Below are 11,200 nucleotides of genomic sequence, written 5' to 3'. Positions count from 1 at the left end.
CTGCAATGCCAGACTCTTAACCCACTGTGCCTACTTCCCAAGTTGCCGCAAATGCCTTTGCACCACAGCAGAACTCCTGCAATCCATTTTTAATATTTCTGATCATGGTGAGGAACAAGTCTCACTTTGATGGCAATGCATCTTTCCCTGCAGTGTTTTTTTTCTTTTTAGGGCCGCACTGTGGCCTGTGGAAGTTCCCAGGCTAGAGGTCAAATCGGAGCTGTAGCTGCCGACCTATGCCACAGCCACACAGGATCTGACCAATGTCTTCAACCTACACCACAGCTCATGGCAATGCCAGATTCCCAACCCTCTGAGCAAGGCCGGAGACTGAACCTGCATCCTCATGGATACTAGTCAGGTTCACTAACTAGTCAGGTTCATTAACCACTGAGCCACAATGGGAACTCCTCTCTGCAGTTTTTTAAACTTTCTGGAACACAACATGATTTAGGTCCAGAGCCTTCAGCAGATAACAGTATAGGATTACAACTTAATATCATTTGTCTTTTTCTGTATTTGTGGCTAATGACAATAGTATTTAACAATTTCCAGTACAGGAAAAATCTGTGAGAACATTGTAAATCAACTACAATCAAAAAAAAATTTTTAGGAGTTCCCGTCGTGGCGCAGTGGTTAACGAATCCAACTAGGAACCATGAGGTTGCGGGTTCGGTCCCTGCCCTTGCTCAGTGGGTTAACGATCCGGCGTTGCCGTGAGCTGTGGTGTAGGTCGCAGACGCGGCTCGGATCCTGCGTTGCTGAGGCTCTGGCGTAGGCTGGCAGCTACAGCTCTGATTGGACCCCTAGCCTGGGAACCTCCATATGCCGCGGGATCGGCCCAAGAAATGGCAAAAAGACAAAAGATAAATAAATTAAATAAAATAAAAATTTTTTAGGGAGTTTCCTTCATGGCTCAGCTGTTAATGAACCCGACTAGGATCCATGTGGATGCAGGTTCGATCCCTGGCCTCACTCGGTGGGTTGAGGATCCAGTGTTGTCATGAGCTGTGATGCAGGTCTCATATGTGGCTTGGATCCTGAATGGTTGTGGCATAGGCTGGCAGCTATAGCTCCAATTCAACCCCTAGCCTGGAAACTTCCATATCCTGCAGGTGTGGCCCTAAAAAGCAAAAAAAAAAAAAAAAAAAAAACCCTTTTAAAATTGCAGCAGCATGTTAGGAGGGTCAAAGATGATACCATGACTTTGAGGATTAAGTCAGAGCTGGGAGTTAGTTTGAACCATGACTGCCACAGCTTTGGAAAAAATAAGTTTTCCCTTTGTAAAATGGAGGTGCTGACTTTTTTCCCTGCCCTTACAATGAGGATAAAAAATTGGAGTTCCCGTCGTGGCGCAGTGGTTAATGAATCCAGCTAGGAACCATGAGGTTGCTGGTTCGATCCCTGGCCTTGCTCAGTGGGCCGACGATCCAGCGTTGCTGTGAGCTGTGGTGTAGGTCGAAGACGCAGCTCGGATCCCTCGTTGCTGTCTGTGGCTGTGGCTGTGGCGTAGGCCGGCAGCTAGAGCTCCAATTAGACCCCTAGCCTGGGAACCTCCATATGCCACAGGAGTGGCCCTAGAAAAAGACAAAAAAAAAAAAAATTATGGAGTTCCCTTGTGGCACAGCTGGTTAAAGTCCTGGTGTTGTCACTGCAGCAGCTCAGGTAGCTGCTGTGGCATGGGTTTAATCCATGGCCTGGGAACTTCCACATGCCACAGTCTTTGCCAAAAAAATCTTTAGGGGAGGAGTTCCCATTGTAGTGCAGTGGAAATGAATCTGACTAGGAACCATGAGGTTTCAGGTTTGATCCCTGGCCTTGCTCAGTGGGTTAAGGATCTGGCATTGCTGTGAGCTGTGGCGTAGGTTGCAGATGAGGCTTGCATCTGGCATGGCTGTGACTGTGGTATAGCTGTAGTTCCGATCAGACCCCTAGCCTGGGAACCTCCATGTGCTGCAAGTGTGGCCCTAAAGGAAAAAAAAAAATCTTTAGGGGAAAAGAATCTGAAAAAGAATGGATGTGTGCATATGTATAACTGAATCATTTTGTTGTACAGCAAAAATTATCACATTGTAATCAACTATACTTCAATAAAACTTTAAAAACTGGGGAAAAAAAGATAAACACAATGCCACAACAAAGTTATTTCATGTCTTGGTTTATTAACTAGCTATAGGTCACATAGGTGACAGAGGTAGTCTCATTCCTATAGTATTTTAGTTTTAAAAGTATGATTATCATAACCCAGCTCTGAATACCAACATGTCCTTTCTATAGAATTCTGTGTTTTCAGGGTTATTGAAGTAAAACATAACCAGAAACTAGGATTCCATGTTGATTTCCAGATCAGAAAATGCTTTGTCCCTCCTTGTCATTTAACATCAGTATCAGTACACACATGGTAAAAACAGGTTGGTTTTGAGAGTTCTTTTTGGCCACACCCGCGGAATCTGGAAGTTCCCCAGCCAGGGATCAAATCCACACCAAAGTATGTGCCACAGCTATGGCAATGCCAGATCCACTGTGCCACATGGGAACTTTCCAAAAACAGGTTGTTTTTAGAGTTTCTGTTGTGGCTCAGTGGGTTAAGAATCTAACTATTATCCAGGACAATGAGGGTTCGATCCCTGGCCTCACTCAGTGGGTTAAAGGATCCGGCGTTGCCGTAAGTTGCAGTATAGGTCACAGATGCTGACTGGATCCTGCATTGCTGTGGCTGAGGTGACCCCTAGACTCTGAAACTTCCATTTGCTGTGGGTGCAGCCCTAAAAAAATAGGGTCAGGGGAGGTTGTTTTTGCAAAAAGTTTTGTCGTAAAATCCAAATAATCATACCAATGTTAATTTCTTGGGTTGGTAATGATTACATAAGTTATGACGGGGGGGGGGGGGGAGGGGGGGGAAGCTGGGTGAAGATACACAGGATGTCTATTTTTCCAGTCTCCTCTGAAACTATAAAAATTTTTTTTGTCTTTTTGCTATTTCTTGGGCTGCCCCTGTGGCATATGGAGGTTCCCAGGCTAGGGGTCTAATTGGAGCTGTAGCCACCGGCCTACGCCAGAGCCACAGCAACGCGGGATCCCAGCCGCGTCTGCAACCTACACCACAGCTCACGGCAACGCCGGATCGTTAACGCACTGAGCAAGGGCAGGGACCGAACCCGCAACCTCATGGTTCCTAGTCGGATTCGTTAACCACTGCATCACGACGGGAACTCCTGAAATTATAAATTTTTTAAAAATTAATTTAAAAAAACATTTTAGTCATGGAAACAGGATAAACATTTCAGTTCAAATTTTAAAATGAAAATCTAGGAGTTCCCATCATTGTGAAAAAATCGGACTAGGAACCATGAGATTGCAGGTTCCATCCCTGGCCTCTCTCAGTGGGTTAAGGATCCAATGTTGCCCTGAGCTGTGGTGTAGGTCGCAGATGCGGCTTGGATCCCACGTTGTTGTGGCTATGGTGTAGGCCAGGGGCTACAGCTCTGATTAGACCCCTAGCCTGGCAACCTCCATATGCCGTAGGTGCGGACCTAAAAGAACAAAAAAAAGAAAAAAGAAAATCTAAAAGTTCTTAGGAGAGCTTGGGAGTCACCTAACAACTGTGATACCTCAGTCGGAGGAATCTTTAAGCCCAGTGCAAAGGCTTATTTCCATCTAAGGCTCCTCACTAACTCTGGCAGTGATAAATGTTACAAGGCATGTCCTTCTGCTCTTCCCAACTCCAAGACCAAGGAGGCTCTGAATTAGCGTCAACTCACAAGGAACAGGTGAGAGGGAGGCCCTCAATTTTGTGAAAACCCACGGAGAGATCACTGCACACAATTTATTTCCATCGCTCTACGTCTGAGGCTGATTCTCACCAACGGCACAATCCTTGATCGGCAGTCTGCTTGGGCTCAGGATCCGGTCAGGACCCAGGCCGCAATGGGTTTCATCTAGCGACTTCCGAGGGCGCCAGGGGATCGGCTTGGCTCAGGGCGAGCTGGTCTTTCTTCTCCTTCTGCAGGACCTGCTCCTCCCACAGCGCCTGATCCACCTGATCGTCGGTGAGCACTACAGGCTTGTACTTCTCATCGAAGAGCCGCTCGTTGGCTTCCGAGTGCAGCTGGTGGGGCTCCACGACGCGTAGATGTGCCGGCAGGTGCAGGAACTCGTCGTGGTTGATGTCGCAGTCGCGCATCCGGGCCCCCAGCACCCACCAGCGGCCCACGAAGCCCACATCCAAGATCCGGTCCGGGAAGTCCGCCCAGCGGGGCTGCAGGTAGCGGCAGCGGGCCTGGTAGAGGCTGACCTGGGCGTCGAACGGCGCCTCGTACACAAGCGAGCAGAGGCCCAGGCTCACGTGGCGCAGGCGGCCGCGACCCCGCAGCCAGAGCAGCCGCTGCACAAATGCTTCAGAATCGCGGTTGCGTGTGGCCGGCGCCAACAGCAGGAGCGTCCCCGACGCATCCAGCAGCGCCTCCTCAAAGGCTGCCTCACTCGGCGCCAGGGCGCAGCAGGCCGCCGCGCCGCCCAGCAGCCCCACGTACACGGCTGCACGCCCGGGCCGGGCTCGCGCTGCCGCCGCCGCGTCTCTGCAGGCCTCTGCGTAGTCCTGGAGCAGCGCGCGGGCCCAAGCTCCTGAGAGGAGAGAAGCGCGATGAGGGCGGTCGGGCCGCTGCGGCCCCCCACCCCCACCGCCTAGCGCCTCTACTCACCCAACCGCGCCCACACGCCAGGCTTTGCAGCCGCAGCGTCCCCCGCCTCCCCACGGCTTCGGGACCACAACCTCTTCAGTGCAGCGGCCGCCATCCTCTTCCGGCTGGGCGTCCCTACTCCGAAAAGAAACGCCTGGTATGCGAAACAAAAAGATCCGGTGAATATCTTCTGCGCAAGCGTCAACATTTCCGGAGGTAGTTTCCCATCGGAAGACGATAGAAAACGGACCGACGCCGGATGTTGCTGTCGGGTCCGACTGGGGTTGCCCCGGCTGGTAGGCGGGTCGCGCAGGCGCAGAGAGTACCGGCCACGCCAGTTGAGGCGGCCTCAGGTGAGGTGGGCGGGGGTGCACCTGGGGGGCGGGAGTGCTGTGTTCACGCCCCTGCGGTACGGTCAGCCGCCAAACGGGGCTCGGGGCTGAGGGTTGGCTTCAAGGAGTGGCGCTGAGTGGGGTTGGGGTGGGCCTGATTGGCCTCTCTCCTCAGAGCGGGATGCGGCGACGCCCCTGAGTGATCATGGCAGCGGCGGACGAGCTGGCCTTCCACGGTGAGTGCCGCCGCGGTCTGACCCCACTCCTACTCCCTCCACTGGCCAGAACCTCCCATCCAGGTCCCAGCTCACATCTAACCGGAATCCCAGTCAGCTGTGAAACCTGACCCAGGCAGGAACCTCGCTCCAGCCCTAAACTCAGACCTCAAACCTGAGCCTCTACCCCATACCAGCCCTCAATTGCGGTCCAGTGTTAGGAGTGAGGGGAAGGGGACACACCTCTTTCCCACTCCCCAAAATTGAGGAAGCTGTACCCTGGGTTGGGGGGAACACCGAGGTGGTCACAGTTAGTCTTGGCCCCCAGATGAGCAGTGGGCAGAACCAAATTGTCTTGACCCCTTCAAATACACCTGTGTCCCATATTCCTTCTCAGCAGAGTTCGAGGAAGCCACTAATTTGCTGGCCCAGACCCCAGAAGCGACCACCACCAGAAGTGATCAGTTGACCCCCCAGGGGCATGTGGCTGTGGCCATGGGCTCAGGGGGCAGCTATGGAACTGAGGATGATGCAGAGGAGAGTGACAAGGCAGCGGTGGGTCCCCTAAGTCTCTGTGCCCTGCCTTTGTCTAGTCCCTGCTGCCCTTCACCCCTCACTGAAAGCCCACACTGTTCAGCTCCTACAGGAGGAGAAGCAGCAGCCTGGTTTCTGGACCTTTGGCTACTATCAGACATTCTTTGACGTGGACACTTCACAGGTCAGACCCGGGGAGTTGGTGGAATGGGGCTCAGAGTCACACTTGGGGTTCAGCCACTAGTCACTGAGCATTTCCTGCGCACCAGGCCCTGAGCAAGTGCTAGCAATACTCATATGAGAGAACAAGAGTCCTACCCAGGCTGGTAGATGTAACTGTGTGGACTGCAAGGATTTTGATGTGTGACAGGGAACACACGTGATATGGTGGGTTAGGGAAGGACCCCTTGGGAGAGATGAGGAATTTGCTGACACTTAAAGGAGAAGGTAGATTTAGCCAGGCAGAGTGGAAGGAAGCTTAAGTACGTTCCAGGCCCAGGAAACAGCATAGGTAGAGGAGCAGTAATGAGAGAAGACAAAAACTACTGCAGAGGCCTTGTATCACTCAGTCTGGAGAGTGAAATGGGAGACAGGTGGAGAGAATCCAGGTCACAGGGGTCTCTTGAGCTTTGTTAGGGAGTTTGGGTTTTATCCTAACGGTGCTGGGGGGTCATGGAAGAGTTTAGAGGGGGAGAGAATTGAGTAGCGTGGAACACGGATCGGAGGCCCCAGGACAGGGAGATAATATTAAACCAAGGTTGTAGAATAGGGGACATATTGGGAGAGACACGTGAATGAGAACGCCCGGGATTTGTTGCCGATCCTTATGGGGGCAGGGAGGAGAGAGCAAAAAGGGGAGTCCAGGACACGGATTCTGAGAGGAAGGAGATGCAAAGAAGATAGCAGGCCCAGAAGTGTTCTTTAGAGTGGTGGGACACTGGGATAGTGAGTGGGGCCTGGCCAGGGGAAGGGCTCCAGGCCATGGGAATAGCCCGTTAGAAACCAGAGAGGAGTTCCCATTGTGGTTCAGCGGGTTAAGAATCTGACTACTATCCATGAAGATGTGGGTTTGATCCCTAGCCTCACTCATTGGGTTAAGGATCTGGTGTTGCCTCAAGCTGCGGTGCAGCTTGCGCATGTGGTTCCGATTCCGCCTGGCTGTGGCTATGGCCAGCAGCTGTAGCTCTGATTCGACCCCTTGCCTGCGAACTTCCATATGCTGCAGGTGTAACCTTTATTTAAAAAAAAAAAAAGGAAACCCACAGGGAAGAGCCCTTTTTGGTGGTGTGGAGAGGAGGTGGGAGGTCAGCAGGGAAGGAACCCCTAAGGAGCTTAACCCCGCTCTTTTTTTTTTTTTTTTTTTTGTCTTTTTTGTCTTTTTGTCTGTTGTTGTTGTTGTTGCTGTTGTTGCTATTTCTTGGGCCGCTCCCGCGGCATATGGAGGTTCCCAGGCTAGGGGTTGAATCGGAGCTGTAGCCACCGGCCTACGCCAGAGCCACAGCAACGCGGGATCCGAGCCACGTCTGCGACCTACACCACAGCTCACGGCAACGCCGGATCGTTAACCCACTGAGCAAGGGCAGGGACCGAACCCGCAACCTCATGGTTCCTAGTCGGATTCGTTAACCACTGCGCCACGACGGGAACTCCAACCCCGCTCTTTTGTGGGTGGTGAAGAGCCCCAGGCAGGCTTCCATCCTACACCTCGGCTCTGCCCCCCAGGTCCTGGACCGGATTAAAGGCTCACTGCTGCCCCGGCCTGGCCACAACTTTGTACGGCACCATCTGCGGAATCGGCCAGACCTGTATGGTGAGTGAGGTTGTGTGTTTTGTTCATTCAATTAGTCCTTTGGCAAATGTGGACTGAGTGCCAGGTCCAGGTATACAGCTGAGAACAAAGCAGAGCCACCCTGGGAGAGCGTGAAACTTACCCTCTGTTCAAGGAGACAGTGCCTGAAGATTAGGCTGCAGAGGGCAGTGGGGCTCGGAAGAGTCGCAGGGGGCTTAGAGGACAAGGGTTGCTGTTTCGCATCAGTTCTTCAGGGAAGGCTCCTCTGAGCAGGGTGAGGGAATGAGCCTTGTTGGTGTCAGTGTTGGGGGTGGGGAGACCTGGGGGAGAGCATAGCAGAAGCGGCATGTGGCAGTTCAGGCCTGAACTGCAGGGCAGCACTGTCCCTGGATTGGAGTGAGCTGCCAGGAGATGACGGGACAGATCTCACAGGTCTCCTATGCTTTGATGAGAAGGGATCTTAGTTAAGTGTCCGTGGGTGGTGTTTGCCCTGGGGAGGGCGAGGGCAGACACCAGGAGACCATGGAGGTGATGGCCAAGGTCCAGGCATGGGATGCCAGGCCTAGCCTGGGGTACAGAGAGGCGTGGTTGGATTCTGGCATGTGAGTGTAGTGGGGCGAATGGCGAATATGAGTGCCAGGTTTAGGGCAGAGGCCCAGGCTTGAGACATTTGGGGGTTGTCAGTGCAGAGGTGGCATAAGATGGACAAGATCACATAGAGGGGAGGGTGGAGGACTGGGCCCCGGCTGGCTCCCCATCATTGGAGAGACCAGGGAGTCAGAGGTAAAAAATTGCCAGTGAGATGAGACAAAAGCAAGAGCATAAAGTCCTGGGAACCACATGAAGAGTGCTCTCAGAAGGAGGGGAGTCAACTACATCACAGGCTGTTGAAAGGCCAAGAGAAACGAGAGCCTGAGTTGACAGCCAGCCCTGGATTCAGCCAGCAAGTTGTCAAGTGTGATGCCAGGTGGATGGAGCACTGGGTGGAGGCAGGCCCGGGGCTTGGGAAGAGGCTGGGACAGATCACCTGTCCTGGCACCGCCCCTGCCCTGCCCATAGGCCCCTTCTGGATCTGTGCCACACTGGCCTTTGTCTTGGCTGTCACCGGCAATCTGACCCTGGTGCTGGCCCAGAAGAGGGACCCTTCCATCCACTACAGCCCGCAGTTCCACAAAGGTAAGCAAATTGGGCAAGGCCTGGTACCTGGCGGGCCCAGGGGTGCCCCAGGGGGTGATGACCTGCCTTGCCCCACAGTGACCGTGGCTGGCATCACCATCTACTGCTACGCATGGCTGGTGCCGCTGGCACTGTGGGGCTTCTTGCAGTGGCGCAAAGGTGTCCGAGAGCGCATGGGGCCCTACACCTTCCTGGAGACAGTGTGCGTCTACGGCTACTCCCTGTTTGTCTTCATCCCCACTGTGGTGAGTGGGGCCCAGGGATGGGCCACAGGTGCCCTGGGGACGAGACCTGGTAGCCAACTGTCTGTCGCCTCCAGGTCTTATGGCTCGTCCCCATCCCGTGGCTGCAGTGGCTCTTTGGGGCACTTGCCCTGGCCCTCTCAGCCGCTGGCCTGGTGTTCACCCTCTGGCCGGTGGTCCGCGAGGACACCAGGTTGGCAGCCGCAGTGCTGCTCTCTGCCGTGGTGCTGCTCCACGCCCTCCTGGCCATGGGCTGTAAGGTACCAGTCTCGGGGAAGTCATAGGTTGGGCCTTGGGTTTTGGGGTTGGCTTGCGGGCTCTGATGCTGACCTCAGGGGATCTTGGGTCAGTTTTACTTCTTCCAGCCGCTGCCTCCGGAGCTCCTAGAACCTCCCCACCAGGCCACAGCCCAGCCCCCAAACATACCGCTGCCACCCACCCTACCAAAGTCCATGGCGACCTAGGAAGGCTGGAGCCCACAGGTGAGGAACTGCTTCCAGCTGTAGCTGAGGCCTGCCCCCGCCACTGCGCCGAGCCCCCCACCCCGTTAGAAGTCAGGGCCACTCGTAGGAGTTTCTGTCTTTCAGGCCCATCAGGAGGGGATGCCTCTGCCTGCCCTGCCCCCAAGACGGTGACTGAAGGCACCCCTGGAACCTCAAGATCATTCTGCTACTTTCCAGACTTTTCTTACAAAGCAAACACTTTTATTTTCTATGCAAAGGTGATTCAGAGAATTTATATAAAGGCGGGAAGAGGGACAGAGCAGGGAGCTTCCAGGGCAGCCATCGCCCCATGGGCTACCTGCCAGGACGGGTGGGCAGCAAAAGGGCCACCCCAGCCTTGGCTGTGCCTGCTCTCACTGGGGTGCCCAGCTTGTGGGCCTTGGGCCTAGCTCCACCACATCTGAGTTTGCGGGTGTTAGAAACGGGGAGAAGTAGAAGAAAACTGCCTGTGCTGAAACATACATTTCCTTGTTTATTTTGCTTTTCTTTTTTGGAGGGGTCCCTGCAAGGCCCCTTCCCAGACTGGGGAGGGACCAAAATGCCATTATAGTGGGGACTTGAGCATCTACAAATACTGAAGGGGACACACAGGCCTAACATTAGCTACACGGAAAAAGGACGCCTTTCACCACAGACCCTTGAGGTTTGTGTCTGCCCCAAGTGGCTGATGGTGACCCTTCCCTCCAGGGCCCACAGGGCCACCTGTTCTAGCTCTGGGTGCGGGTGGGGGTGGGAGACCTGCAGGGGCTCAGGGACAGGACAGCAGCAAGAGGCAGGGGCTGAGGACGGAGGGCCTTCCCGACAGCCGGGTGGGTTGTACATTCAAGTGTGAGGTGAACCCTTTGGTGGGAGGGGGCCGAGGGGTCCAGAGGCCCAGCCCTGCCCCATCCTGCAGACCCGCAGGGCTGCCCCTCGCCACTGAGCCTCTGAGTCGGGGAGAGGGGCTGCTGGCTCGGCCCGGCCGGCCTGATTTCTCAGAGGGTCTGTGGATTGACACTGGTTCTTTTCGTAAAAAAATAAAATTAAAAAAAGCAGCATGTCACGCCCATTGTGACCAAGGCCTGGTAGTTGAAGGGGAGGCCCCGCCCAGCCAGGAGAGCCTTCCTGCTGGAGACAGAGGAGGGCAGGCCCCAGGGACCCGGCAGCAGCTGCTTCCATTCCCCCGCCAGGCCTGCAGCTGTCAGGCCCGGACACGCCTGTTACAGAAGATGTCAAGCCCAGGTCAGGGTGGAGAGGATAGGAGGGGGCAACAGGGCTCCCATGACATGATCGTGTGTAAAATATGGCAGCGACACGCGCTCAGGGCCAAGATGTGGGTGGGCGGTGGGGTGGGGGCGGCGGCAACGTTGTGTAAAAAAGTGTTCGAGTTCCCGTAGCAAAGAGGGCTGTGACTGGTTGTTCGGCTTCTCCAGTACAGGGGTGAGAGCCGCCCAGGTGGAGGGGTGGGGTGGGCAGGGTCTTCATTTGGTTTCCTGGTGCTGTCAGTCTGTTCCACGCTGGGCGGGCCTAGCTCCCGTAGTGCATGGTGTTGGTCGGGATGGACATGGGCGAGGCCATGGAGATTGCGGGGCCGCCCATGGTGAACTGGCTGTTGACCGCGTAGTGGGCGCTGGAGCTGCCGCCGCTGCTGCCCTGGGCGCCAGAAGAGCCTGTGGGGTGGGACGTGGGCACTAAGGGACCAGCTCCACCCCCTTGCCCACCCGGACCCGCGGCAGAGTCAGAGAGAGAAG

The 11,200-nt window shown here is 54.8% G+C and overlaps 3 protein-coding genes across 16 annotated transcripts in view; 1 reads left to right on the top strand and 2 right to left on the bottom strand.

Moving 5' to 3' along the window:
- Positions 2,143 to 4,842, bottom strand: TIMM29 (translocase of inner mitochondrial membrane 29). The gene is made up of 2 exons (XM_003123205.4): positions 4,701 to 4,842; positions 2,143 to 4,623 (listed from the first exon to the last, which is right to left on the bottom strand). The coding sequence occupies exons 1-2, from the start codon at positions 4,792 to 4,794 to the stop codon at positions 3,935 to 3,937; spliced, it is 783 nt and encodes a 260-aa protein (XP_003123253.3). The 5' UTR covers positions 4,795 to 4,842; the 3' UTR covers positions 2,143 to 3,934.
- On the top strand, positions 4,821 to 10,512 carry YIPF2 (Yip1 domain family member 2). 11 transcript variants are annotated; one of them, XM_003123204.5, is made up of 10 exons: positions 4,821 to 5,032; positions 5,187 to 5,247; positions 5,627 to 5,781; positions 5,864 to 5,944; positions 7,483 to 7,570; positions 8,609 to 8,725; positions 8,804 to 8,970; positions 9,045 to 9,227; positions 9,318 to 9,449; positions 9,555 to 10,512. In XM_003123204.5, exons 2-9 carry the CDS (start codon positions 5,217 to 5,219, stop codon positions 9,429 to 9,431), a joined length of 936 nt encoding a protein of 311 aa, XP_003123252.1. In that variant the 5' UTR covers positions 4,821 to 5,032; positions 5,187 to 5,216; the 3' UTR covers positions 9,432 to 9,449; positions 9,555 to 10,512. The 11 variants fall into 11 exon arrangements, 5 of the variants coding, with proteins under 5 accessions (XP_003123252.1, XP_005661307.1, XP_013850139.1 ...); XM_005661250.3 differs by having other exon boundaries at positions 5,624 to 5,781; XM_013994685.2 differs by having other exon boundaries at positions 4,821 to 5,037; positions 5,624 to 5,781.
- The window catches only part of CARM1 (coactivator associated arginine methyltransferase 1), a 42,742-nt gene continuing 41,191 nt past the window's right edge, over positions 9,650 to 11,200 (bottom strand). For all 4 annotated transcript variants that reach the window (XM_021083821.1, XM_021083822.1, XM_021083823.1 and 1 more), the window contains one exon: positions 9,650 to 11,119. In XM_021083821.1, coding sequence (XP_020939480.1) covers positions 10,693 to 11,119 — 427 coding nt within the window. In that variant the 3' untranslated portion in view covers positions 9,650 to 10,692. The remainder of the gene's footprint in view (positions 11,120 to 11,200) is intronic.

Source organism: Sus scrofa, chromosome 2 (assembly GCF_000003025.6).
Source record: "Sus scrofa isolate TJ Tabasco breed Duroc chromosome 2, Sscrofa11.1, whole genome shotgun sequence".
Classification (NCBI taxonomy): Eukaryota; Metazoa; Chordata; class Mammalia; order Artiodactyla; family Suidae; genus Sus; species Sus scrofa.
This window is presented reverse-complemented; position numbering and strand designations above follow the sequence as displayed.